The 24,640-nt window shown below is 38.4% G+C and overlaps 4 protein-coding genes across 9 annotated transcripts; 1 reads left to right on the forward strand and 3 right to left on the reverse strand.

The window, feature by feature from the left end:
* Positions 1-1,217: 1,217 nt before the first annotated feature.
* Positions 1,218-13,199, reverse strand: LOC110850737 (guanine nucleotide exchange factor for Rab-3A). 6 transcript variants are annotated; one of them, XM_035852684.1, is made up of 8 exons: positions 12,318-13,199; positions 10,149-10,203; positions 8,094-8,200; positions 7,238-8,003; positions 5,369-5,634; positions 3,331-3,597; positions 3,132-3,234; positions 1,218-3,043 (listed from the first exon to the last, which is right to left on the reverse strand). In XM_035852684.1, exons 3-8 carry the CDS (start codon positions 8,138-8,140, stop codon positions 2,900-2,902), a joined length of 1,593 nt encoding a protein of 530 aa, XP_035708577.1. In that variant the 5' UTR covers positions 8,141-8,200; positions 10,149-10,203; positions 12,318-13,199; the 3' UTR covers positions 1,218-2,899. The 6 variants fall into 6 exon arrangements, with proteins under 6 accessions (XP_035708577.1, XP_035708576.1, XP_035708575.1 ...); XM_035852683.1 differs by lacking the exon at positions 12,318-13,199 and adding an exon at positions 10,820-11,325; XM_035852682.1 differs by lacking the exon at positions 12,318-13,199 and adding an exon at positions 10,271-11,325.
* LOC110850738 lies at positions 8,964-10,216 on the forward strand. Its single transcript, XM_022098271.2, has 3 exons — positions 8,964-9,254; positions 9,340-9,794; positions 9,893-10,216. Exons 1-3 carry the CDS (start codon positions 9,197-9,199, stop codon positions 10,028-10,030), a joined length of 651 nt encoding a protein of 216 aa, XP_021953963.1. The 5' UTR covers positions 8,964-9,196; the 3' UTR covers positions 10,031-10,216.
* A 531-nt stretch (positions 13,200-13,730) lies between the features above and the next one.
* On the reverse strand, positions 13,731-15,038 carry LOC110851318 (E3 ubiquitin-protein ligase TRAIP). Its single transcript, XM_022099054.2, has 6 exons — positions 14,878-15,038; positions 14,662-14,806; positions 14,410-14,571; positions 14,242-14,328; positions 14,118-14,180; positions 13,731-14,042 (listed from the first exon to the last, which is right to left on the reverse strand). The coding sequence occupies exons 2-6, from the start codon at positions 14,787-14,789 to the stop codon at positions 13,988-13,990; spliced, it is 495 nt and encodes a 164-aa protein (XP_021954746.1). The 5' UTR covers positions 14,790-14,806; positions 14,878-15,038; the 3' UTR covers positions 13,731-13,987.
* A 7,348-nt stretch (positions 15,039-22,386) lies between these two features.
* On the reverse strand, positions 22,387-24,494 carry LOC110850878. The gene is made up of 7 exons (XM_022098475.2): positions 23,855-24,494; positions 23,661-23,784; positions 23,455-23,585; positions 23,277-23,386; positions 23,052-23,203; positions 22,739-22,955; positions 22,387-22,649 (listed from the first exon to the last, which is right to left on the reverse strand). Exons 1-7 carry the CDS (start codon positions 23,924-23,926, stop codon positions 22,412-22,414), a joined length of 1,044 nt encoding a protein of 347 aa, XP_021954167.1. The 5' UTR covers positions 23,927-24,494; the 3' UTR covers positions 22,387-22,411.
* Between the last annotated feature and the right edge of the window lie 146 nt (positions 24,495-24,640).

The following is a 24,640-nucleotide window of genomic DNA, read 5'->3' on the forward strand; positions in this document are numbered from 1 at the left end:
ATATTTTTATTACTTATCACATTTTTTCAAAATTTTATTTTTTTTACTCTACTTTAGAAAATTGCTAAAACGACGTATTAATTTCTCTACCCGAATTTTATTTTTTTTACTCTACTTTAGAAAATTGCTAAAACGACGTATTAATTTCTCTACCCGAATTTTATTTTTTTTACTCTACTTTAGAAAATTGCTAAAACGACGTATTAATTTCTCTACCCGAATTTTATTTTTTTTACTCTACTTTAGAAAATTGCTAAAACGACGTATTAATTTCTCTACCCGAATTTTATTTTTTTTACTCTACTTTAGAAAATTGCTAAAACGACGTATTAATTTCTCTACCCGAATTTTATTTTTTTTACTCTACTTTAGAAAATTGCTAAAACGACGTATTAATTTCTCTACCCGGAGCAGGTTGTAGGAGCTAATTCTTATTTGTTAGTAACTAGATTTGTTGCCTGATTTCTAAGATATTTCTTCATAGAGTGGATTTGGCTGGATGTTTTTATATAAGGATTGGTCATAATTTTATCGATTGTGCCCAGAGTGCATGAAATACATGTCTTCGTATCAGTCATGTATCCATACTCGCCGTTTGGCCAAACTTCACCCTCCAAGCCATCCTTCGATGCTGCCCCCAACCAGTCCGACCGGCTCCGTTACTAGATGCCCTCTCTGCTCCACGCGAAATATCTGCACCAAGTCGAGATTAGAGACGGTTTTCAACGGGTGATGGATTATGAGACGTAACAAACAGTAGTGCTTAACATTGGCTTAATATAATGTGCTTGCTTGTGGTGATAGCTTATAATCGGTGGCATTAAAGATTAAAGTTATGGGGCACCTATTATAGCTGTCCAAGTATTGTTTTCGGTTTATGAAATCAATTATGGATGGATGCTTCATAACCAAGTATCCATTTAGTTTAAAATAGGTGTGCATTCTAAAGTTTGTTACGCAAACCTTTGTTAGCTTATAATTCAAGCCTTTGGATATTCATTGCATAATTACTCGTTAAGCATTACTGTAAATGTTTAACTTTTTGCTTATGAAATCATTGAATATCGAGGAAAGTTAACTTGTGACGCATGCACACATTCAATATGCTCATGTAGTTCCTATTATACATCCATGTGTAGTTCTCATGTAGTTTCAATATGAACTTAATTGTATGCATTTATGCTCAAGTTAGTAAATAAAGATCCAGTTTACAAACATTTTGTATGTAAATACTATTTATTTTTTTATTTTCACTAGTTTTCTTTCCTTTATACTGTCCACCACGAATCATCCCGTCGTAAAATTATCAAATATTGAAGGAATAGATTATTAAACCTGTCTATATAATTTCCTTATAATATCTCATTAAATTCTGCTGTTCTAACAATTAAATAATAATGAGGCAATTCACCCAGGCCTTGATAACATTATAAAATCCGACGCTTTACAAATTCTTACAAACCAAAAAGATGCCCTTTTGATCAGAGTAAGATTCGTACGCTGATTTTGTTTGGCAATTTTAGTAAGTAAGGACTGTGCGAATTGCCTCGTTATGTTACTCTCTAGCACCTATCAATCAATCATCATCATTATAAAAAGTAAAGTCGTATAAAGACTGCATTCGAGTTTCATATTCGACAAATATATTAATCATCATTGAATTAATTTAAATCCTTTATGGATATCTGATTGTAACCATGCACGAATCCATTAAAAACAGCGCATGTTATGTAGAATCTACTAATTAAATTTAAACTTAAACTGTACAGCAGTAGTATTGTTCAAGTCTTTTCATTTACCATGACTTTGCGTAGTAGTTGCGGTGTGTTTGGTAAGTGGTGGTATTGATCATCATCATTATACGAGATGCAAATATGAAATATTACGTGTATACGGATAATAGTTATCTACAACAGATTCTACGTTACACTATTTAGAAGAGAAGATCAAGACTTGAGACTTTAGAGTTATTTCACATCAGTTGAAGCATTTTCTGCAAAAGCAGTATATAACAGTTATCAGAAGGAGATTACTATTTAAACAGAGACTATTCTAAATTGAAATATGTAGATTAATTTATGTAATTATAATAGAGCAACATTATATATTTTCTATCGAATCGATGCGTTTTTAACCTACGTTTAGTAGTTTCTAATCACAAATTTTTATACAGATGAACATCACATTTCACAATACGAAGCAAGTTTGTGGACAAGACATGCGGCTTTCTTTCGTCTTCGTTCTTTGCATGGAGAAATAAATTATATTCGTAAGGAACAGTAGGAATTGGAAGAAAGTTTGGCTTTTAAATAATATTATGGGTATTCAGTATATATAGTCATCTATAAGTTTTTTGTTGTATTGGCAATGCAAGGCATGTGAATACAGTTGCTACTAATGTTATTATAAATATTTTGGCAAATTCATGTAGGCCTTAAGTTCATTTTGGGACACAATTGGTATACAAAAACTCCATACATTTTTTCAGTGTCGAGTTTAGTCTAGCTTAAATTAGATTCTTTTCTACAGATCTTGAGAGACACAATGTTTTTCAGATCTAATTCAGATTAATTTCAACAAGTTCCTTATAATGCATTAAAGTGAAGACTTCTATGAAAATCACATCGAAGTGATTCACATATTGTAATACAACAATACTTGCGTGCATTAGCATCTTAAAATCTTAACTCCGTTACCCCAACACAAAGAGTATGTAGTTATAAGAAATGTGTAGTATTTTAGGAAGCCAAGTAGTAAAACCTGCAAGTATTTTGTTTGCTGCGAAACTATACCTAATAGTTTGAGTCGAGGCGTATTGTTCTTAAAATTGCTTTAACAAAGCGACGAATGTTTACGCTTTACTTAGTTTTTTCCTTTTTACTAAAAGGGGAGGATATATTCAAGAGATTGATATTCCAAGTTTTGCAATGACCATTTGCTTTCTCAGTCGGAGCATTTCCCAATAAGCGTCCTCCACGGAAGCTTTCACCAGTCCGTTCTTCGTGTATCGTAGATAATTTAGGAATTCACAAACTGACGCGATCTGAAATTCATGGAGAAATTATTATCTTTTCAGTGCAAAAAAAATTGGGAGGATACATATGCTGAATATTTTGTTAGTTTTTACTCACCCGATCTCTACAAATTTGTGAAATATCGAACCATTCATCAGAATCGAAAGCGAACCTCATTCGATAATGGCACACTCGTGGAGATTTTAATAGAGCACAATCCCTGCAAATAGCATGATACGATATAAAAATGCATAACCTTTTCCTGTGAAATCTTAGCTTATTTTATGTATCATCATAAAATCCGAAATCCACTCACTTGGGAACGTTGTTCCGATCCTTCTCTGGCAAAGGTTCGACCCAAACGGAATTGTCTTCAATCGCTTTCTTCAGTCGGTTGACTAGAGCTTCGTCCGCGAAGCACAGGCAAGGATCGATATCCTCGGTGTAAATCTTGTGGAGAAAGTCACTCTTCTCACGGGTCAGGTCAGGGTTGACCCTCCAGGCGGCAAAATGAGCCATGAGGATGGGGTCTACGTCGCAGTGGGCGCGGTCGATAACCACTTCGGACGACTGTTTTCCTTTCCTAGAAGAGAAAGTAATAAATTGATAAAGGACTGTTGGCTAGTCACTCGTTAGTGCTGGTGGTAGGAGTGAAACGATGAAAAAGTGTGCTAAATATGTCCCGTCGTGCATGACAAATGACATCTTCTCATGCTGGGTATAAATACACCTTACTTTCGTCAACTAGTTCACACTTAATTCTCTTTAATCATGTCTGATCCACTTTTGTTTTACACTTTTTGCATTAAATCCCTCGCTGATATTTTCCCACAAAATGTCAATTTTAGGATGTATGCAGTCTTACGGACGAGCGACTATTTAGTAGAAATCATATCATTGATCTGCATAGGTGAAAGGATGGTGCAGAAAATATAACAAAAGCTTCAAAGTTGACGGTGATTATTGGGATATGAATTTAGTACGCGTGTTATATATACATAGATAAAATTGTATCGAAATATCTCAATAATCTCAATATTTCATAATTTTTATGACCAATATTTGTATTTCACGTGGCAGAAGGCAAAAAGCAATACAAAATATACCAATTAATCCATCTTTGTTATTATAGTAATAAACTGTATAAACGCCAAGCCATATGTACAATAAATTGTAAATCCACTAAAAGTTCAATAATCTTGCATTACATATGAGCCTAGAGCCTATTGATGAGAGGAAAGATAGTTTTATGTATATAGTTGAACACTAGATATTTATGAGAATATCGTGTTGTTGCATAAAATTGGGGAATGCATGATGTAGTAAAATGAAGTATTTTTCATGTGCATTGGAAAATATTAAAATGCATGTCTCACAAAGTTTGATGCTGGATGCATACATGTGATGATCTGATGTGATGAGTTTCTCGTCGACATGCACCAATTTTTCTCAAATGCAATACATTACAACAATGGATAAATTCACAAAGTTCTCATGTCCTGAAGCAATAAGTGATACGATCCAGGCCCACCGTAACCATACTGTTTTCGACTCTTAAAAAGGTGATAAAACTCGGCCAGACACGGTTCAAAGGTTAAGTCGAGGTATCACGTTACTTGATGTTAGTTTTGCATAAATACACATCATGAGTTACTCACTCGATCGACCAGTTTTCGTGTGGCAAACTATGCAACATATAAGCATCGTATTGAAACAGTTGCCAATTATTTGGTGGGGACATATATATGTAAATATGTATCACGCCACTTGAGCTACCACCACCGCTATTACTATTATTATTTCAAAAGGGAAGCTTGTATTAGTTCTTGGAAATCATAAAACCACAATACATTTGATTAATACAATTGCTTTGTGGCCGTGCATAAAACACGCAATCGATTTCAAGGGAGGTCAGGTCTCGTGCTAAGAGTTCCTCAACTTCTCATGCTAAACTGGACATTGTCACCCGAGGGGGAGAGATATAAATTAATTAAAAATCAATCTTTATGCCACTTTACTAAAAAAAAGTTGTTTGCTCTCCAGGCATATTCAAAACCTATGACATGTTCATGAAGAATGACTAAAACATTTGTAAATGCCCAGGACAAAAACAACTCGTCTCATTATTCCAAGAAGTCAACTTTGACTTGATTATACATTCATCACATTGAGTTGCAAAACAAAAATAGATTTTAATGCGATGCTGTCATATTCTTGCTATGCCCGGTCTTAATGGAGTGACAATACTTGCATCGCAAATATGATTTGTGAGCGATCTTACTAAATTGATCATCAATCAATCCTCCGACATAATACAACTCGAATGGATATTTGTACTTGACATATTTACTTACTCCACTGCTCCTGCCTCCTCCTCGTTGCTCCTCCCATACTGCAAATGGTTGTGGGAGGGGGTCCGTTTGTGCTGTTTTTTGAAGAGGGAGATGCCGTTGGAGTTGTTCCCTCCGAGGTTTGGTCGCGAGGGGGTGGAGGTGATGAGAAGGGCTTTCAAGGCCGCCACCTCCGCCTGCAACCCCTCCAGCTGCATTTTTGCCTCTTTCAAACTCTTCTCAGAACCCACTTCCTTCATTTTGGCTTCCGTCACCATCTTGTGAGCCTCCTGAAATCATTCAAAGTATTCATGTCGTAAAGAACTTGTGTGGATATTTTGTGCACGACGAGTCTTTATTTTTTAGTACTACCCAGAGCTACCTTCGACATGTAAATAAATGTAATAGACTTGCAGTCTCTCTGACTGAGTTTCCTGCAAAAAGTTGAAAATCCTTCCTTCCTTCCTTGACTAATAAGTAGTAATGATTTTTTTCCTTAAAATAAGCACTTACATATTCGCCTACTCGTTCATGCACTTTTTTTACCTCTTCGAGTTATGTACAGAGTTGACAATGCACAGATTTTTACATGGATCTCGGTGACGCTGCAGATTTTGCTATAGTTTTATTTTTACGGTATGCAATGTATACCTGCACATTAAATATTTATGTGAACAAGACTGTCTAACTTACAAAGGGGACCCGTTATGTAATCTAAAGGTTTTTTTATATTAAAATTCTCCTCTCGAACAGGGTAATCTCCTCAGTATTGCATTATTCCTTGAGCAAGTCGGTTTGCCTCTGTGTTTGAGTAAACAATGCAATGAAGGCAAGTGGTAGTTTTGGTCCACAACTATATAAAGAAATAATGATAATGGGCACGGTACTGGGATTAGCAAAGTAGTCGCCAGTAGGCCTAAATAACGTTAGATTTAATGTGGAAACGGATTTTTTTTCAATCTGGACCAAATCAACAATGATGATAATGGCCAATTTATAATTTGCAATGGTTCACACCAATTTATGGAATGCATTCATAAAAAGAAGGTGTTTGACTTGTCTTGATGAATGGAAATATCTGTGCCGTGGGCACTGGGTCTCACTATCAAACTTCATGCATGCATATATGCAAGACAACACCGGTACAACAGCCAGTATAAATGCAGAAGTACCTATTTATTTAGAGTGAGGTATAAATAATATATAATTTTTTGTATTCTATGTCAAGGATTTCGCTCATTCCTACGATGAAAATATTGCATAAAACTTCTCTCAGTTTTACATGCGACACCATATTTATAATTTAGTCATGACTAGAAAGCTGTAAATAATAAATACAATGACAATGTTCAGTTCAGAATCGGTGTCTTAATTGTCAATGTCATTTTCACCTATGTATAAATTCCTCTTTGTTAAAAAAACGTCGGTTAATTAATTCGATAGACCCGTACATACAAATTTCACAAAATATTTAATCTAGTGCTAAACTAGAAAAAATTAATGCAATGGGTGAAAGACGATCTATTTACATATTTGTCCTGATGAGGAAGTGTTGGCTTAATTTCTGCTCTAATTATTATAACTGATTGGTACCGTAAACTGTGAATGGCAAATTGTTCTGGGCGGGTCTCATCTTTGTCTTCCTCTCTTCCTCTCTCTCTATCTATATAAAGTTATATACATATATCTATAACTTTGACGGATCTACACAATTAGTTGACAGTTTGGAAGGTGGTCGTATAATTCGATGCTATCTGTAACTTAAATATTTGTCATTCTGAGATAAAATGAATCCAACATGCAACGCCACAAGTCTTGCTAGTCTAGTCTACATACATATTATGAGTTCGGTATTTTATGATGTTCAAGTATTTGCAGAGTGAGAACACAAACCTGGAACAATGATGCCGTCAAATCCTCCAACTCTCCCTCAACCTGTTGTCGAATCCCTTTGAGAATCTCGACCTCTGCATCTTTGGCTTTAAGCTCGATTTGCGCTTTTCTTAACTCATCTTCCAAATTAGCACAGCGTTCCTCTTTCGAAACGCATCCACTCCCTTCAGGACAGAGTTTAACGCCATGGGGAAGACTGGAGCTTTTCGAGTGTCGTCGCGAACTGTCGTCTTCATCACCCTTCTCACCGGAAGTGGAACTCGAGGAGCCCGAGTAGTCGGGAGGGCAGTCGAGGTGGACGCCGGAATCTCGCGACTTTTCCATGTAACTCTGAGCCCCGAGTAGAAAGTCGTTGAAGGCTTGCGAGGTTGCAGCCGAGGTCATGTTGGCAGGGGGCGTTTTTGACCTTTCTCTGTTCTTAGAACCAGGAGGAGAAGGAGGAACTATTGCGGATTGGCTGTTAGCATTGCATTTCAAAATGTGTACTAGAAGTGCATTTTGCTCGTTATTTTCAACTTGCACCACGAGGGTTTCTTCTTCTGGTAAACTTTCTGTGCTTCCGACTGCTCGATTGTTGTGCTGTTGACTACTGATTGTGTCACTATTCTTCTTGTAAGAGACTGAAATTGATGCGGTGCTGGTATAGTTTTTCGTAGTGGGTAGGTTATCAATAACCTTATCAGCGTTTCCGGTAATATTTGATTGTTGCATGGAGGTGGTTGTGGTGGTCCCTTCTTTCTCAGTCCCTCCAGCCATTTCACTTGAACTGGTTGGGTTAATAGGTTTATTGGAATTTTATGGTACGTTTTATGTATTCCTAAATCTTCAAATAATTCGGTTGAACTGTTATACGTACATGAAAAAAGCTTGTCCAGCAGATTGCGCACTTAAAACTTCAGACATTTCTCTTTAACGTGACTTTGAGCTTCATCCTTTAATATCTTCGTCTGGCTTTGGGTTTATCTGAAAAGAAACAGAGACATACGTCAGAGACATAAGTATTTGTACTATCTTTTCTGGCAGCAACCATGCATCAAAATGTCTTCCTATAAATATTAGATGGTCTAATACATCCAACTATAGAGTTAGCCTTGCACAGTGACAAAAACACCTCATAAAGGCGTCAAAATACGTGAAGTATTAAATGACCCAATGTGAAATACCATGTTGGGTTCAGTGTGTGAGTTTCATAGCCAAAGGGGATTTTTTGTTGAATTTTCAACAAGTCTCAATTAACCCCACTGAATTTAAAGGGCCTCATATGCTGATTAAATGAATGATTTATTATACGTGTCGGTAGCTCGTATCATTTTCGAGACAAAAGTAATTACAAAATAAAGAAAAATCGGAATGAAAATTGAAAAACCAAAACCAGACGGCTCAATTCATCCAACTACCCGTCCCACCTAAAATTAACCATCTCTATGCTATGGAAAAGCTGGCCTTGTAAGACAACGGCCGTTGATTATTAAATAAAGTTGATGTTTTAATACTGTAAATAATTAAAAGAATACTATACTTGAAGTGAGTTAGTTATGTGCTGTGCGAATGGAGCTAAACTCACGAGAAACCCTAGTCTCAGCACAAGGTACTTCAGGAGGCCGTAGGTTTAAGCTCCACCCGCACAGTACATAACTCGTTCACTTTATGTATAACAAACTACACTCGGGTATCTAGCATAACCCCTGAAAAGAAATCATTTTCCTTGAGGCATAGAGAGCTGAGTGAGGAGACAAAGGAATTTCAGATCGGGGGTCGGCAGGTGGAAGGTTCGTACTCGGGGGAGAGCAAAATTCTACCGTGGCTTCTCTCCAACAGCCATTCCAGTCCAGTCCAGGCTCATAACAACAACAAGTGAGCGAGGGAGCAACATTTACCGGCTTTTAATTTTTGTTCAGTTTTTGTGTTCCTTGAATCTTAAAATTTTTGTCCAAAAAGCGACCCCGATAAGAAGTCATTATGATGAATCCCTTCGTTACTGGAGATGGACAGGCGCAAGGCCAACAGACGCAGCAGGGTAAGTGATTGAAACATGATGAAGAAAAATAACAAGTACTTCAAGGAAACATCGTTTGTTATTGGTACGTTTTGATCTTCAACAGCGACAGCCCCAAAAGTAGTTTTGCGGCCACCAAGGCTGCAGATTGGAGGTCCGGGGTATGGCATCCCTGTGATGCCTGAACCATGTATGACGGTCAAGCCGGAGGCCCTTCTGCTTGGAGCAGCTCCAAGTGCCGCGGGTAGATTAATCCGAACTGGCGTGAGGAGGCCAGTAGGAAATGGATTTCAAAGAGGGCGATTGAACATGTTTTCCAGTGGGAATAGACTTATACGAGCCGAAGGTAGACGATCATTAACAATTGGAATGCAAAACGGAGAGGCGCATGGTAGATTCGCCGGTGTTGGAAGGGTGATTAGAGCCGGAGGACGGCGTTCAATTGGACATGGAGTCCCAAGGGGATCCACCAGGACTCGTTCGAGAAAGCAAGAAAACGCGCAAAGATGGGGTCGTGGATCAGAACCAACACGAGAACAGTTGGATAAAGAACTGGACGAGGTATGCTTACACGATAATAATACTCTTGCCTTAAATTTGAGAATTGGTTGATTAGCCATAATATCTGTAACGCCCTCTCCTTGTTTGTCGAATTTTAGTATGCCGCCGCGAGGAATCGTCTTAGCTTAGAAGCCCTAGACGCAGAACTGGACCGATACCAAGCCGTGACTACGGCTATCAATCGTCGATCGGCTGCCGAATCGGAGGCCAAGGACATGGATGTTGATACCGTTTAGAGGAGGGCCCTTTCAAGTTGTTTTTTTAAAAATAATACATACACAATGACGCCTTTAACTTAATGAACAATAATTTGAAATTAGAAACTATTTTATGTATGTTTTTTATTTCTCTTACCAATAATACAATGTTGATAAGAAGGATAATGATGATTAGAAATCTCTCGTGAATCCTGAAGTTAAAAATGTTTGTAAGACTTATTTTATTTAATAACTCACAACATAGCACATTCCACTCACACAAATCTTTATTATTTCATTTCATTTTGCAACCTGCATCAACTTCACTTCCTAATGTTACTCAGATTCGGCACCCACAGGTATGTACGTGCAAGAAAGAGTAGTGGCATGGCAGGTGCATATGCATAATAATAATAACAATTTTCACTATAAAATACTTCATGTAAAGTGAGAGTAATGTTGCATGGGGACTTGTTTATTGGGGATCATTTAACTCTTTTCCTTTGGTGTCTTCATATTGAAAATATTTGCCTATTACTTCTCTTCAAGAGTGTGAAGACAGACGGATAGCTGCAAAGGATGAGATTGGAGTTGAAATTTGAAACAAACATTTCGCCATGACTCTACTTTCCATTCAACTATTTGTCAGGAGGAGGACACAATGATGATGGGATGATATGCAAGATGAGATTCGTCTATAGTTTCTAATTTCAGCAGCAAAGTTGTTACTGAAGTTCCTGTTCTATCCAAATAATTGGGCTTCCCACGACAAAGCAATATATTATAAATATGTGTATAATTCCGTATTCACAAATTAACATCACTCACACTACTGCGGACGCTGCACTTTGTTTGGTATGCAGTCGTGGACTGATGTCAACGAGGAATTTCCTCCACGACTGAGACTATTAGCAAAACTAAAAAATCTTGTTAAATATATTTGTGACTGTCGTGTATTGTTATACTGTATTTAAACGAGGGGAATGATTCACTTGGCTGAGTTGGTGCGTGAGTTGGTGAACTGAGGAATTTCACTATTTAACTGAGAGCTGAGATGTGATGAGACCAAGTTTAGCTAAATGCAACGTAATGCAAGTGGTTAAAGGGGGGTAGAATAAAATAATGGCATCATATATTGGATTGAATCCTGCATGCAAACCTATTCCTTATGTGGTGGTAGTTTTATTATTACGGTGAGGATAGTGGATGGGCACAGAAAAAATGGTTTGCAAACTAACTATAACACAACTAACGCTTCTTATTATTTGCAACCACTAACTATAACAACTTTGCATTACAAACTATATAAACTTTAACTAACTGGATTCGTACATACATATTGGTTTGTTTATATGCATCTACATATGTATATGATTCTGCTGTGTGACTCTGTCCCATTTGGGCCGATTCAAACATGAGGTTGCCAATTCGTGATGATATATATGACTAGAAAAATTGAGGACTGAAATCGTGCAAATATTATTTTTACCAAGTTGAATGAGCTACTATAATAAGTGCTTTGTTTTTAAGAAGATTTAAAAATTTATTCATCATGTTTTTCATTTTGCATCCCAAAATCACTTGGTGCAATTCTTTGTGCTAATTCGAAATCAGTTTTCCCTTCGAGCGAGAGTATTATTTATTGCAAAGGGTAACTCTATCTATATTAGCGACAACAGGTACTGACTGTGCTGCAGTGCAGTGCAGAATTTTTCGCATATGATGATAATATAATACGACTTCCCATCTCTCATACTACCTCTTTTCTTACAACAAAGCCCAACCACGAGATTACGATACCTTCCTACACATTCGCAAAGAATGCTTTTGTTGCTGCAGCACAGAAAATTGCAACAAATGATAATGGTGGTGGTGGACTTTATTTGACGTGGTTTTCTGTACATGATGACGTTTTTTAGCAGTGATTTTTTTAGCAACAACAAACAGCATGAGAGGAGGCGAACTTGGATTGGTTACAATATGTACAACGTTGTATTTTTGATTGTTGGTTGGGGATTTTGTAGCCTGGTTTGGACGATCACAAAGCGTGCATGGAATGGAGAGCGTACTTAGATTGGCAATAATAATGCCGAGATTTTTTCTCAGAGGGTTTCTTCTTTTTTTACTCGATTAAACCCTCTCGTCGTCGTCTCATCAGATCAAGTACGCCAGATGGGACGAAGAAGGAAAAAATAAGAGAATAATAAGTAATGATTTAATGGAAAACATTGTTATTCCTGTTGAGCATTGTAGTCAGAAAATCTAATTACATAGATCCAACTGCATACATACATAGATGCCTAAGAATGTGGCCAATTTTACTTACAGCAATTATTTCGGAACACAGGAAAGCGAGAGTGTCGTTGAATTGATATTGGTTAGTATTCAGACTTTCCCATCATGCTGGTGTGTGACCAACGACTGTGGTGCATCATTGTTGGTTAAATAATGCACTTTTCTTAATTTATTTATTGTACTTGCAGTTTGCAAAATTACATTGTGGTTTTCTCTCTTTGAGATTAAAAAAATTGGTTATTATTTATTTATGAGTCTTTCAGCAGTCACTCTTGGCATGCAAACTCGTCAGCACTGGGGGTGAAATTTTTATCATTGTGTGTGCTCAGTTTATCTTTATGAATCGAGTATTATATGAAGCGTGCAGTGAAAGAGGATAATTAAATTGTCCAAAAAGACACTTTTCTCAGGTGATGATGACTAAATTAGAGTATTTTGAAGTTGATGATAAATTGTATCACTCACTGGTGTCAGTATGTACAATATAATTTGTCGTAGGTTGAGTGTGTTTTCATAAATCTGCTGAGCACTAATAATTACAATACAATCAAATATCTCCTTGTATCACAAATTCCAAGGACTTGTTTCAGAATTTATATAGCATGAAGAAGACGACGTATTATGTGTGCTCACATTATGCCGAGTTAATTCTGAGATTCAGTACTGGTTGGTGAGTGTGTAAACTGCGGAAAATATGTTGGGTTAATTAAATAATTGTTGTTGCCAACTGGTTAGTGATTATTAGTCAAGGAGCGAGGAGATGATGAGACGAGTTACCGAAACTAAATGTGAGTTTGCTTACGAATTGCTTTGCTATTTAGTGGTACGAAGGTTGTTTTTGTTTTCCACTTAAACCATCCAGCTTAAACGAGATGAGAGATGCTGTTGATGAGGTAAACACGTCTGTCTGATGTTACGCTATGGGCTGGATGAAAGAATAGAAGTGGTTTAGAGAGAGATCTGCTCAATTTTCCTATAACATAAGTAACAGCATACAACACTTTCTTCGTAGATGTGCATTGGATGCTGTGATGTACTCTGATCATCTAGGAAAAAATTCAATGGAGATGAGAACTGGAGTACACGTTGCATGAAATGCTGCTCAACCCAAAAACTTGCGACCCAGCCCAAGTGCTCCTTTTTCATATGTATTACATATTTAGTTGTAAGAAATCTGGGGCAGAAATTGGATGCCTTTACTGGAAATAGGGAAATGCATGCAAGTAGTGGACCCTGAGCTTAGACGCTGACCCATAATAATAGGAAATAGCTGTACATCTTATATAGTAGAACTAGATGGATGGATGATGATGAAAGGATGCAGACAAATAGTTGGTGAAATTCGGATTGGGTCGAGAGTCCCACGATCCTTTGTTTGTATGAAACTCGATTTTGCTGTGTATAGGACCGGAAATAGGTAATAAATTACAAGGAACAAGGAGTATTTAGCTGTGTCTCAGTTAATTAATCGGTGACTTTGCTTTATTATTAAAGAAACATTTAAATTAGTCAAAGGAATCACTGTATATTAAACGTACTGCGGTAGAGACTTATACATAAGTCCCTGTTACTATCACAATTGTCATGAATTTAAAATCAGTGAATTACCGTGACTGAGCGACATAATATTAAAAAGTGTGAGAATAATCTCGTACGTCGGATAAGTTGCAATATCAGTGTTTGTGTTTTGGACTAGATCCTTTAAGATATGAGAGACTCAGTCATGGCCAACTTAGTTTCGAGTTCTTCTATATGCCTGTGGGGTGATTTACATAAAATTTAAAATTATGCATGTTAATCGCAGGAATTTTAAAAACGAAAAAGTACTCACTCTTGAAACTTCTTCATTTGATCAGTAAGTCGTTGTTTTTCTGAATTAAGTCGCATGATTTCTCTGCAAGGTCACCAAGAATGTAAAAAATGAGCAATAAAAAATTTAGTAGCTTTCTTCTCACAAATCTTTTTGGTCTGAACGCCGATCCCGTTGCCTTCGCTCTGCATTAGCTTCTGTGACTTTGTTTTGTAACGATGATACTTCATCTCTATATGAAAGAACATACATGTTTAAAATGGAGCTTATTAGGTTGCATAAGTAAGTAGTTCATAAATAGGATAATACATACCTCAAGAAATGAATAGTCAAGTATGCGTCAATATCATTATTTGAAGAACCAACAGGTGGGGGAGTTCTGGCGACGGAGTTAGCCTGGGATCTGGTTAAAAGTCCAAATAAGTTGTAAACTTTTTGGTAACGCTGTTGACAAATTGGGCATGTGTTGCGTCCCCTGCAAGAAAAAATATTACCGAATTGGCAGCTGAACATGTGTAAGGTTCTTTTTTTATTAAAATATGAAGAAAATGAATTAGATAACAACCTCTTCTGCCACTCTGTGACGCATTTTCGGTGGAAAACGTGTCCACAATCGGATACCATGCACAGTTGGTTTTCATCCGAGTATAAAGCATACACATTGTCAATGCAGATTGGACACTCGAAATCCATCTGTGTTTTGGCTGAGTCTAGAAATTGATGGGAATTAATTAATTTTCACAGATTTAGGTAACAGAGTAATTACTAAAAGAATTTTCACCTAAATTAGAAACCCGAGAGAACTCCTAGATGTACAGAAGCTACGCTTTCCAAAAGTCGACTAAATAAGCTAATTGATTCTCTTACTTGAAACTGTAATGGGTCGTATATTGAGTTTCCTCGTTCCCAAATTTACTTATCTGTCAGACTTATGTATACCTTCTTCTTCTAGCATTGCTTCACTACCATGCATCAATAATATTCTGTACATTTCATTATCAGTTTTGAAAACACATGCATTTCTTACAGGTAGGTAAAAGAGACCAATTTGCATTAAAAGGTTAGCCAAACAGAGTTTTCATTTACATATTCTCCTGTCCAGCTTGACAATATTACATATTGCATTTTGCATTGCGTACCCATTTGTATTTATGAATATGGTCAGCATCCTCATGAAAGCGTTTTTCAATTTAAGTATGAATTTTCCATATTAAACACAATTTTTCTACATCTATCCTGTATGAAGACGATTTTATGTAAAACAGTACTTTATTTTCGTGTTATAAATATATATTTCTTAATGTAGTATAAAATTTCTTGGACAAATTTTAAATTCATTGTGACTGGTTTCCTATGTAATATTGCATCATATGTTAGCTTATATTTTTATTAAAAAAATATACGCTATAGCACTTTACACATGATAAGTAGTAAAAATAGATAGCACCATGTTTTGTTAAAATATGCATGTTAACAAAGTTTTCCATATTTATCAATTTTTAAGTTTGTCGACTTTTATGAGGGCTGAGCATTTTCCAACCTTTTTCCCAGGACAAGGGATTAAAAGGGTCCTTTTGTTTTTATGCCTCATTAGAAGGGACACTTCGTTTGAGCATAACTCTGCGTAGTTTGTATGGTCACTTCTGACCACATATTATTACATATGTATGAATGTCTCCTATGTACTGTCAAAACCTTAAAACCAAGTTGTTTAATAAAAATCACCATCAGTCTAAAAATATCTTCCAGCGAGATCATTTTTACTTTCATGGTAGCAAAGCCGTTAGTTTGTATGATTCATATTGTTGGTCACAACCTGCCTCATTGAGTGTCTCAAAAGTGCCCCAGTCTCAGAGTCTGTTAAAGTCTCACAACGAGAAGAACTGTTTCCTGTTCAACACTTGATAAACTGAAGTAGATCAGTGTTATTGTTGTGAAGTGAAAAGGTCAATTCATCAGTTAATAATAGCAGTAAGTCTCCACTGCCCAGTGCCAGTCTGGACGGAGTAAGCCTGTAAAAGTGTGCCGTGAATTGGACCATTGTTTGGACAAGAGACATCAACCCTTTGACTCTACCCGAAGCTGAACCTTCCGCCCGAGGACGAGTTTTATTGAGGACGACCACTCTACCCAAATCCTGAGTTCCCGTCTACCAAATCTCGACCTTTTTCGATTCTACTGCTCTTTATTAGGCAAAGAGAAGGTAACAAGTCTATTTCTGTTTTTCGCTTCTGCTTTCCCTACTCCACAACGACAAGATGACATCAACAATCAAAAGAATAGATGTTACGCACATTGTCAAGCTAGACGACACCAATTACGCGAGGTGGAGACTTCAGATAACTTTACTTCTCAAGTCACATGACCTGTGGGAAGTGGTCAACGGCACTACCCAACGACCTGCAGATGAAGCACAACAGCCAGCATGGGATAAGAAGGATATACAAGCACAATCCATCATTGTCCCCACTCTCAGTGCCACTCAAACAAATCATATTTATGACTGCGCTACATCAAAAGCAATGTTTGACAAGCTGAAAAGCATCAATTCAGATTCAAGCTCGCTTAACAAGCAACATACCATGGCTAGATTCTTCAATTACAAAATTGGCAAGAGTCAGTCATTGATTGAAGCATTTGCAGAGGTGGAAGAGCTGGGTAGAAGACTAAATGAAATGGGAGTCGTCATGCCTGAAGCATCCATTGTCACAAAGATTGTCTCAAGTCTCCCCGACGAGGAGTATAATGCCTTCAAAAAGGCATGGGACAGCGTTCCGGATAAGGACCAGAGCATGATAATGCTACTTGCCCGTCTGAAGAAGGAGGAGTTGGAGAGGAAGGAATCCAAACCAGCAGCAACCAATCAAGATGCAGCAAAGGCATTCTTGACCCATGACCAGAAGAAAGGCAAGAAGAAACAGAGCATTGAAGAGTTGAAAAAGGCAACAACCTGCCATGGGTGTGGGAAAAAGGGTCACTGGAAAAGGGAATGCAGGAGTAATCCACAAAATCAGAGCAATAAACCTTCAGATAATCCCGCACAAGCCAATAGAAGCCCTGGGAAAGCGTTCATGCTAAATGCAATACAAACCCCCATGCAAGCACCCGTGGCTGAACAAGTGTGGCTAAGCGAATCTGGAGCTAGCCAGCATGTCTGTGGAAATAAGGCATGGTTTACAAGATATGAAGAGTTTGACACTCCCAAGTCAGTCTTCCTAACGGACAAAAGGGCTACACAAGCACTAGGAAAAGGGACAGTGACACTTGACGCTTACATCAACGGCATATGGGAGGAATGTACCATAGATAACGTGTTGTACATACAAGGGGCTGTCAACCTTTTTTCTGAGGGATCAATGGCTAAGAAAGGGTACTCCATCGTCCGTGACAAGAATGGAGCAACATTTTATCAGGATGGACGGTTTAAGGGGCCAATTGCCGAGTTCAAAAATGATATGTATGTCATGAAGTTTCGTCCCACTTCACAAATTATTGCTGCATACATGCATCCCGTGACTAATGCTAAACTATGGCATCAACGCTTGACACACATTAATATGAACTATGTGGTGGACTCCATCAAGAAAGACGCAGTTCGTGGAATTGACCTGGAGGCCGTGTCACATAAAATTATGTGTGAAGACTGTGAGATTGGGAAGCAATCTCGAAAGCCATTTCCAGCCGCAACAAGAAATGCAACGATAAAACCAGGAGAAATGGTCCATATGGACTTAGCCGGAAAAATGCCTGTTGCATCCCTGGGAGGAGCTCAATATTTCTTACTCTTGAAAGACGATGCTACTGGCTTCCGCACTGTATATTTTCTCAAGAGCAAAGACGAAGCCAAGGATCGTATCAAATGCTACATTGAATTTATGGAAAATCAAACAGGAAGAAAGGTCAAGATATGCCGTTCAGACAATGGTGGAGAATTCTGTAATTCTACTTTGGCATCATACTTCAGAGACCGGGGAATAATTCATGAAACAACCGTCAGCTACAATCCAGAAATGAATGGGAGGTCCGAACGTGAAATAAGAACTTTAAAAGACTGTGCTCGAACTATTCTGCTGGCAGCTAAATTACCCGAATCTTTATGGGCTGAAGCCGTTGCCACCACCGTCTACGTCCACAACCGAATACTGGACAAGCAAAGTCCAAATATAACCGCATTTGAAGCAATATTTGGCAAGAAACCTTCACTCCGTCATTTGAGAGTCTTTGGTAGCGTAGCATTTGCACATATACCAGCCCAGAAAAGGACGGTCTGGGGAGCAAAGGGAGAGCGACTTATCCTGTGTGGGTACGCATCAGAGAGCAAGAAATATCGTCTTTACGACCCTGAGTCCGGACAAGTGGTTGAGGCAAGAAATGTATCTTTCCACGAAGAAGCTTTTGAACCGACAGTAATGATACATGGCGAAGAAGAAAGAGATGAACCTGATGAATCCAAATCTGAAAAAGATGATGCAAAAGATGATGCACAAGATGATGCAGAATGGACGGACGAGGAGAAATACGATCCCTAGGACCCACAGCCTGATCAAGTTGACCCACAGCCAGTACAACCTGACAACGAGAAAATGGGTGACGAATTAGAAGTCCAAGTTAAAACTGAAAAAGGAGACTACACGGCTCGCATTCCATCGCAAGGGACGACACGTGTTGTCTTGCCTGAAACAAGTAAAAAATCAGGAACCACTCGCAATTTAAGAGACAGAGCTAAAATTAAGAAACCAGATAGATATCAAGCTCATGCCATTTATGCAGACAAAGAACCTTCAACTTATAAAGAAGCCGTTGAGTCTAAAGAGAAGGAAGAATGGATAAAGGCAATGCAAGATGAGATTGAAAGTCATAAGAAAAATGGGACTTGGAAATACGTGAAGAGGCCAGCCAATGCAAGATTGCTTGACAGTAAATGGGTATACAAGCTTAAACGTAAAATGGATGGAACAATTGATCGATTTAAAGCCCGGCTTGTCATACGAGGGCATAGACAGAAAGAAGGCGTCGACTATTTTGAGACATTCTCCGCCGTATCTCGGTACGAGTCCATAAGACTTCTACTAAGTATAGCTGCAGCAAAGAAAATACATATCGCACAGCTGGATGTCCAGACAGCCTATCTCTACGGGATTCTAAAGGAGACCATATACATGTCACAACCTGAGGGTTTCCACAATGGAGATGACTCCATCGTGTGCCTCCTGATCAAGGCTTTATATGGATTGAAACAGGCTGGAAGAACCTGGAATGAAACATTCACCGAATTTCTCGAGAAATTCGACTTGCACCCATGTTACTGCGATCCCTGTATATTTGTTGGAGATGTTGATGCAATAATCACTTATCTCAGCTTATGGGTGGATGATTCACTGGTCATTGGAAAAGATAAAAATGCCGTGCAGAAGATCATCAATGCAATCAAATCCTACTTTGAAATAACGATAATGGAGCCCACAGCCTATGTTGGGATGCAAATAATCAGAGATGGAAATGATGGTTTACTTTTGTCACAACCTTTTTACATCCGTAACCTGCTTGAAAAGTACAATATGCTGGAGTGCAACCCGACGAATGTGCCGATGCAACCTCATGCAGGAGAACTCGTCCCAGCCGCAACAATAAACGAGACCCTTCCGTATCGACAGCTCGTTGGATCATTAATTTACCTAGCCAAGTGCACACGCCCTGACATCTCATATGCAGTGTCCCGCCTGTCTCAGTTTATGCACGCATACGACGAAACTCACTGGAAAGCTGCAAAGCAAGTCCTCCGCTATTTAAAAGGCACCGAGGAACTCGGAATCAAATACAAACCGTGTGAGGATATGATTCTCAGGGGATATACAGATGCAGATTATGCTTCCGACAAGATGGATAGAAAATCTACAACAGGTTTTGTCTTCATGCTAAATGACAGCGTTATTTCATGGTCAAGCCAAAAGCAACCCATTGTCTCAATGTCATCAATGGAAAGTGAATATATATCTCTCGCTTCTGGAGCGCGTGAAGCCGTTTGGTTACGACGATTTCTAGAAGAATTAGGATTCCCACAAGAGTCCCCAACAATAATTCATGTTGACAACCAGAGTGCAATAAAATTGGTCAAAAATCCAGAGATGCACTCAAGATCCAAGCACATCGATGTCCGGTACCACTACACAAGAGAGCTAGTTAGTACAGGACAGTTGGCAATTGAATATGTACATACCAGTGAACAAATTGCAGATGGATTAACTAAGCCACTACTGAAGACCCAGCATTTCAAGATGAGACACGATCTCAGTATGGAAAGAAATGAGACAAAGGAGAGCAAGGACAACCCAACTAAAGTAAAGAGAGGTCCCCTCCAAGCCAACTTCTCACTGATGAGCCTTCTCACCATCCTTCTTATGTTTATTACGCAAGCTTGTGGGGTGACACATCAGAATGCGATCCCTTTACTATGGAAAAAGAGTCCAATCCCAGTTACAACGGGATATAACCAAGTCCACTTGCTCGTCAAATTCATGAACCCGTGCGAAATTTTAACACAGGATCTACTCCATAAGGATTTAAGTGCCTATGCAACCGAGAAATGTAACAAAATATACGACGAAATGTTCCTGGATGAGCTAGAAAAAATGTGCCCTAAAAGAAAATTCTCCGATCATATTAATTCGCGACATACCAGAGAGATTGGACGAAGAGTGAAGAGAGTCCTCCCATTACTTGCAGTTGGAGTAATAATTGGTGTGACTGTCCTTGTAGCCGGCTTATCAGTTGGTGGAGCAATCAATTCGTTTGTTCAAACTGGAAGAATCTCTGCTTTGCAAGGAACAGTAGCGGAACAAAGAGAGATGCTGGATGAATTGGAACGTCGCGTGGAAATATCGGAAAGAGAGATTGAGAAGCTTAAGGTTAGCCTAAATGGTATACTAGAACAGCTTCAGCTACATCAGCTTGATCACGACGAACTCAAGGGAAAATCCATTGACACCAATTTCGCAATTGCCTACCTTACCAGTCGCCTCATGATAGGTAGAGAAATAATTAGAGAAGCAACAAGACAGTGGCGGCGAGGAAAAGTTTACGCACCACTAATGGATTTCTTTAATTTCACGTTACCCTGTGGTGATGCTTGCCCAGTCAGCTTCGCACAATCTCAAAAGTGCGAAATATCAGATGACAGAACCAAGCTGTATGTGGACTTCACAGCAACTGAAATTAACAAAGATTTGCAACTCATCGAGGCAGACTCCTTCGATCTCAAAGTTGAAAGGAAGAATGAAACCTGCGTTCTAAAGTACAAGGGACCCCATAATGCCATCCTTTCTACGAAAGATGACTGCGTATACTCCATCAATGTTAAGGAGCCTACAACCCCCGACCTAATTGTTTCGCCCACTCGAGGATGCACGCCAACAGCGAAAACAAAGAACTCCAATCACTTTGACATAGACCACTGTTATGACAAGAACCTTGCTGAACCATGGGATTTTGTACAAATCAAACTACACCATGGACAATATCATATCTACTGCCCTGGGTCCAATATTACCATTGAGAGGAAGCTGCAACAATGCCCTGCTAGCGTGTTCATCCTTCCAATGAATGCTAATTTTAAAATAAATGATATTGAATTTTCAGGAACTGAATCCAGCCTTGTTCACCAAGAGGTAGTCGACCCACTATTCACGATGAAAGCCAACTGGCACTTGCAGCCTAGTTTCAACTGGACCAGTCTGATGATCAATGGTTCCACTGACGAAGGAGGGTCAATCCACTACCACACAAGCAATGAACCAGCCTGGTCAACAATGGAATGGATCTTAACCCTTTGCATACTAATAATAGTTGCTCAAGCCACTCTTTGTGTTTTCCTTTTTCTGAAAAGCCGGCCAAATGTAATTTCGGTTAGGGCAAATCCAGTGGAAACTGCCGATATTGAACTTTAAAAATTGAGGGAGGATGTTAAAATATGCATGTTAACAAAGTTTTCCATATTTATCAATTTTTAAGTTTGTCGACTTTTATGAGGGCTGAGCATTTTCCAACCTTTTTCCCAGGACAAGGGATTAAAAGGGTCCTTTTGTTTTTATGCCTCATTAGAAGGGACACTTCGTTTGAGCATAACTCTGCGTAGTTTGTATGGTCACTTCTGACCACATATTATTACATATGTATGAATGTCTCCTATGTACTGTCAAAACCTTAAAACCAAGTTGTTTAATAAAAATCACCATCAGTCCAAAAATATCTTCCAGCGAGATCATTTTTACTTTCATGTTTCACAGTAATATTATTGGATTTATGTATTTATGTTAGATTTACCAACACGAGCATCGATCCTGCGTACAATTTCTGGGAGGATAAACCGAACATTCGTCTAAACACCATTGATCCGACCCTTGAACTTTACTAAATTCGCCGACCGCACTGCAATCTTCGACACAACGACACAGATCACTTGGACAGTAAGGAGGATACCGCATGCAGCCTGCCTGACACCAGTCGTCAATTCCAGGAAGCATTCCAATCTTTGGCGTTGCGACGCAGACTTGATAGCTAAGAGTGAGGAAGGTCATAATAATATTTAGTTATTTGGATGCCAAATTGTATGAAATAGTAATTTAGGATGAGGGTAAATGAATTACTTGATGACCAACGGGGTCAGAGGTGCTCCTTCTTGCGAGAAATCTTTGTAGTACATCATATGAGGATTTGATCTTGACGACGATGTCAATTTAGGATCCGACCATAAGTTTTTCAGAGAACGAGTTAAAATCCTAACATCGGCGCAGTTGACAAAGTTTTCTTGCGGCCCGCATCCCACTTGCTGTGTTCCATCAGCACAAGTCCCCCAATTGTTTCCTGAAATTGTTCCAAAATTATACTACTTATGGACATTTACATGCGTACTACGGAGTACAAAGGCAAACGAGTAATGTACAAAAGTTTGCCAATTACCTGTTGTGTATGTCCACTGAAAGACACACCTATCGCACGTCAGGCCTTGAGGAAGTCTCACTTTAATCTCAAATGACCCACTACGTTCATTTGACATTATTTTATACTTGCTGGAACTCGACCCATCCCGATTTATGATTTTCAGTTGATTCCTGTAAAAAGTGAGATTGAAAAGTTAACTTGTAATTGAGAAATAACAAATAATTGACAGTAATATTAATTTACTGGTCCAAGCAATCCTGCGTTACTTCTTCCGTAATGCTTGTAGCTGGGCAGAGTTTAAAGGTAAAGAAGCCATGATGGTTTGATGTCAGGTCAACTTTCACGCTAATATCCTAATTCGTGTAGTAACAAAAATTATGATATTCTGCAGTTTGTTATTTGACTTTAAATATTGTCTTACTTGTCCGGCGTAGTATTTACGAACAACGACTCCATTTCCGTAAGTTCCTCCTATTTCATGCGGCCTTGGCGTGGGAAGCCGATAGTCATCTCCACAAACGCCACATTTCCCCCCATTAGTCCCTTGCTGAACTATAATAAATTGCACATTTTTTAATATGCTAGCTTATCCTAGCATAATCCACCTCAGTTTATGGGACTTCTTACCAACATATCCACCGCAAAACAACTCATTATCATTGTAATTTACGGGATTAGGAAAGCCAAACCTCCACATTGCGTTTCGACCAGGAGGATTCATGAGACGACCATGAGAGTCTGCTTCTTGAATCTTGAATTTTAAAAATTGCAACTATAAAAAGTGTGCATTATTTTCTCATAATTTTGATGAATAAACTTACCCAGATTGTTAAGATGAGTTTGACGAGACTTATGATTTTGATAAGACTCGTTACACGCTTTACATGCTCCATGACTTGTTGAAATACTTCAATGTCACCCAAAAAGTTCGAGACTGTCTTGACACTCGGGCAAATTGAAACTGAGCTGAAGTCTTAAACCGAGTCAGGGATCATTTTTATTTCGGCTTGTCAAATGTCTCAATTTGACAGGTCCAAATCTTCTTTCTGAGGCACTTAAAAAGTGAAAGGACGCAAATAACGACTCTCCGTGGTGGGTGACCTTTTAGCACCCACAAGTGGGTGAGATACAATTGAAGGCTGCCCAGCCCTTTCAGGTACTTTGATCACTGACAATAGGTTGTGGTTATTTGTTTGTTAAAGTCAAAAAGTTAAAAAAGGGTTCCATTTATTTCATATACAAGAAAAGAACAAAAGCATAGGTTTCAGGGGTTTTCTCTCATAAAAATATCTCAACCGGTAGTTTATCAGAGAATAATGGAGATGAATGCGTACGTTTTGATGGTTCAGCTAAGCTAGTTTCATAGGTGCAAATGGTTTTTGAGAAAAACCCGTTATTTTAAATATTTTATTGATTCGTCTCTTGTGAGAATGATGGGTAGCTGTCTCGTCAATATGGTATTTGACTCCTTCATAAGGAATATTATAAAACATGTCGACAAGAAACCTGACATTTTCAACACTTGTAACATTGCTGTTTGACAATTTCGACGGCAAGTAAAGAATGATACATACAACGTTCAAAGAACTGACATTTACTCGAGAAGG

Source organism: Folsomia candida, unplaced genomic scaffold, assembly GCF_002217175.1.
Source record: "Folsomia candida strain VU population unplaced genomic scaffold, ASM221717v1 Fcan01_Sc006, whole genome shotgun sequence".
In the NCBI taxonomy this organism is placed as follows: Eukaryota; Metazoa; Arthropoda; class Collembola; order Entomobryomorpha; family Isotomidae; genus Folsomia; species Folsomia candida.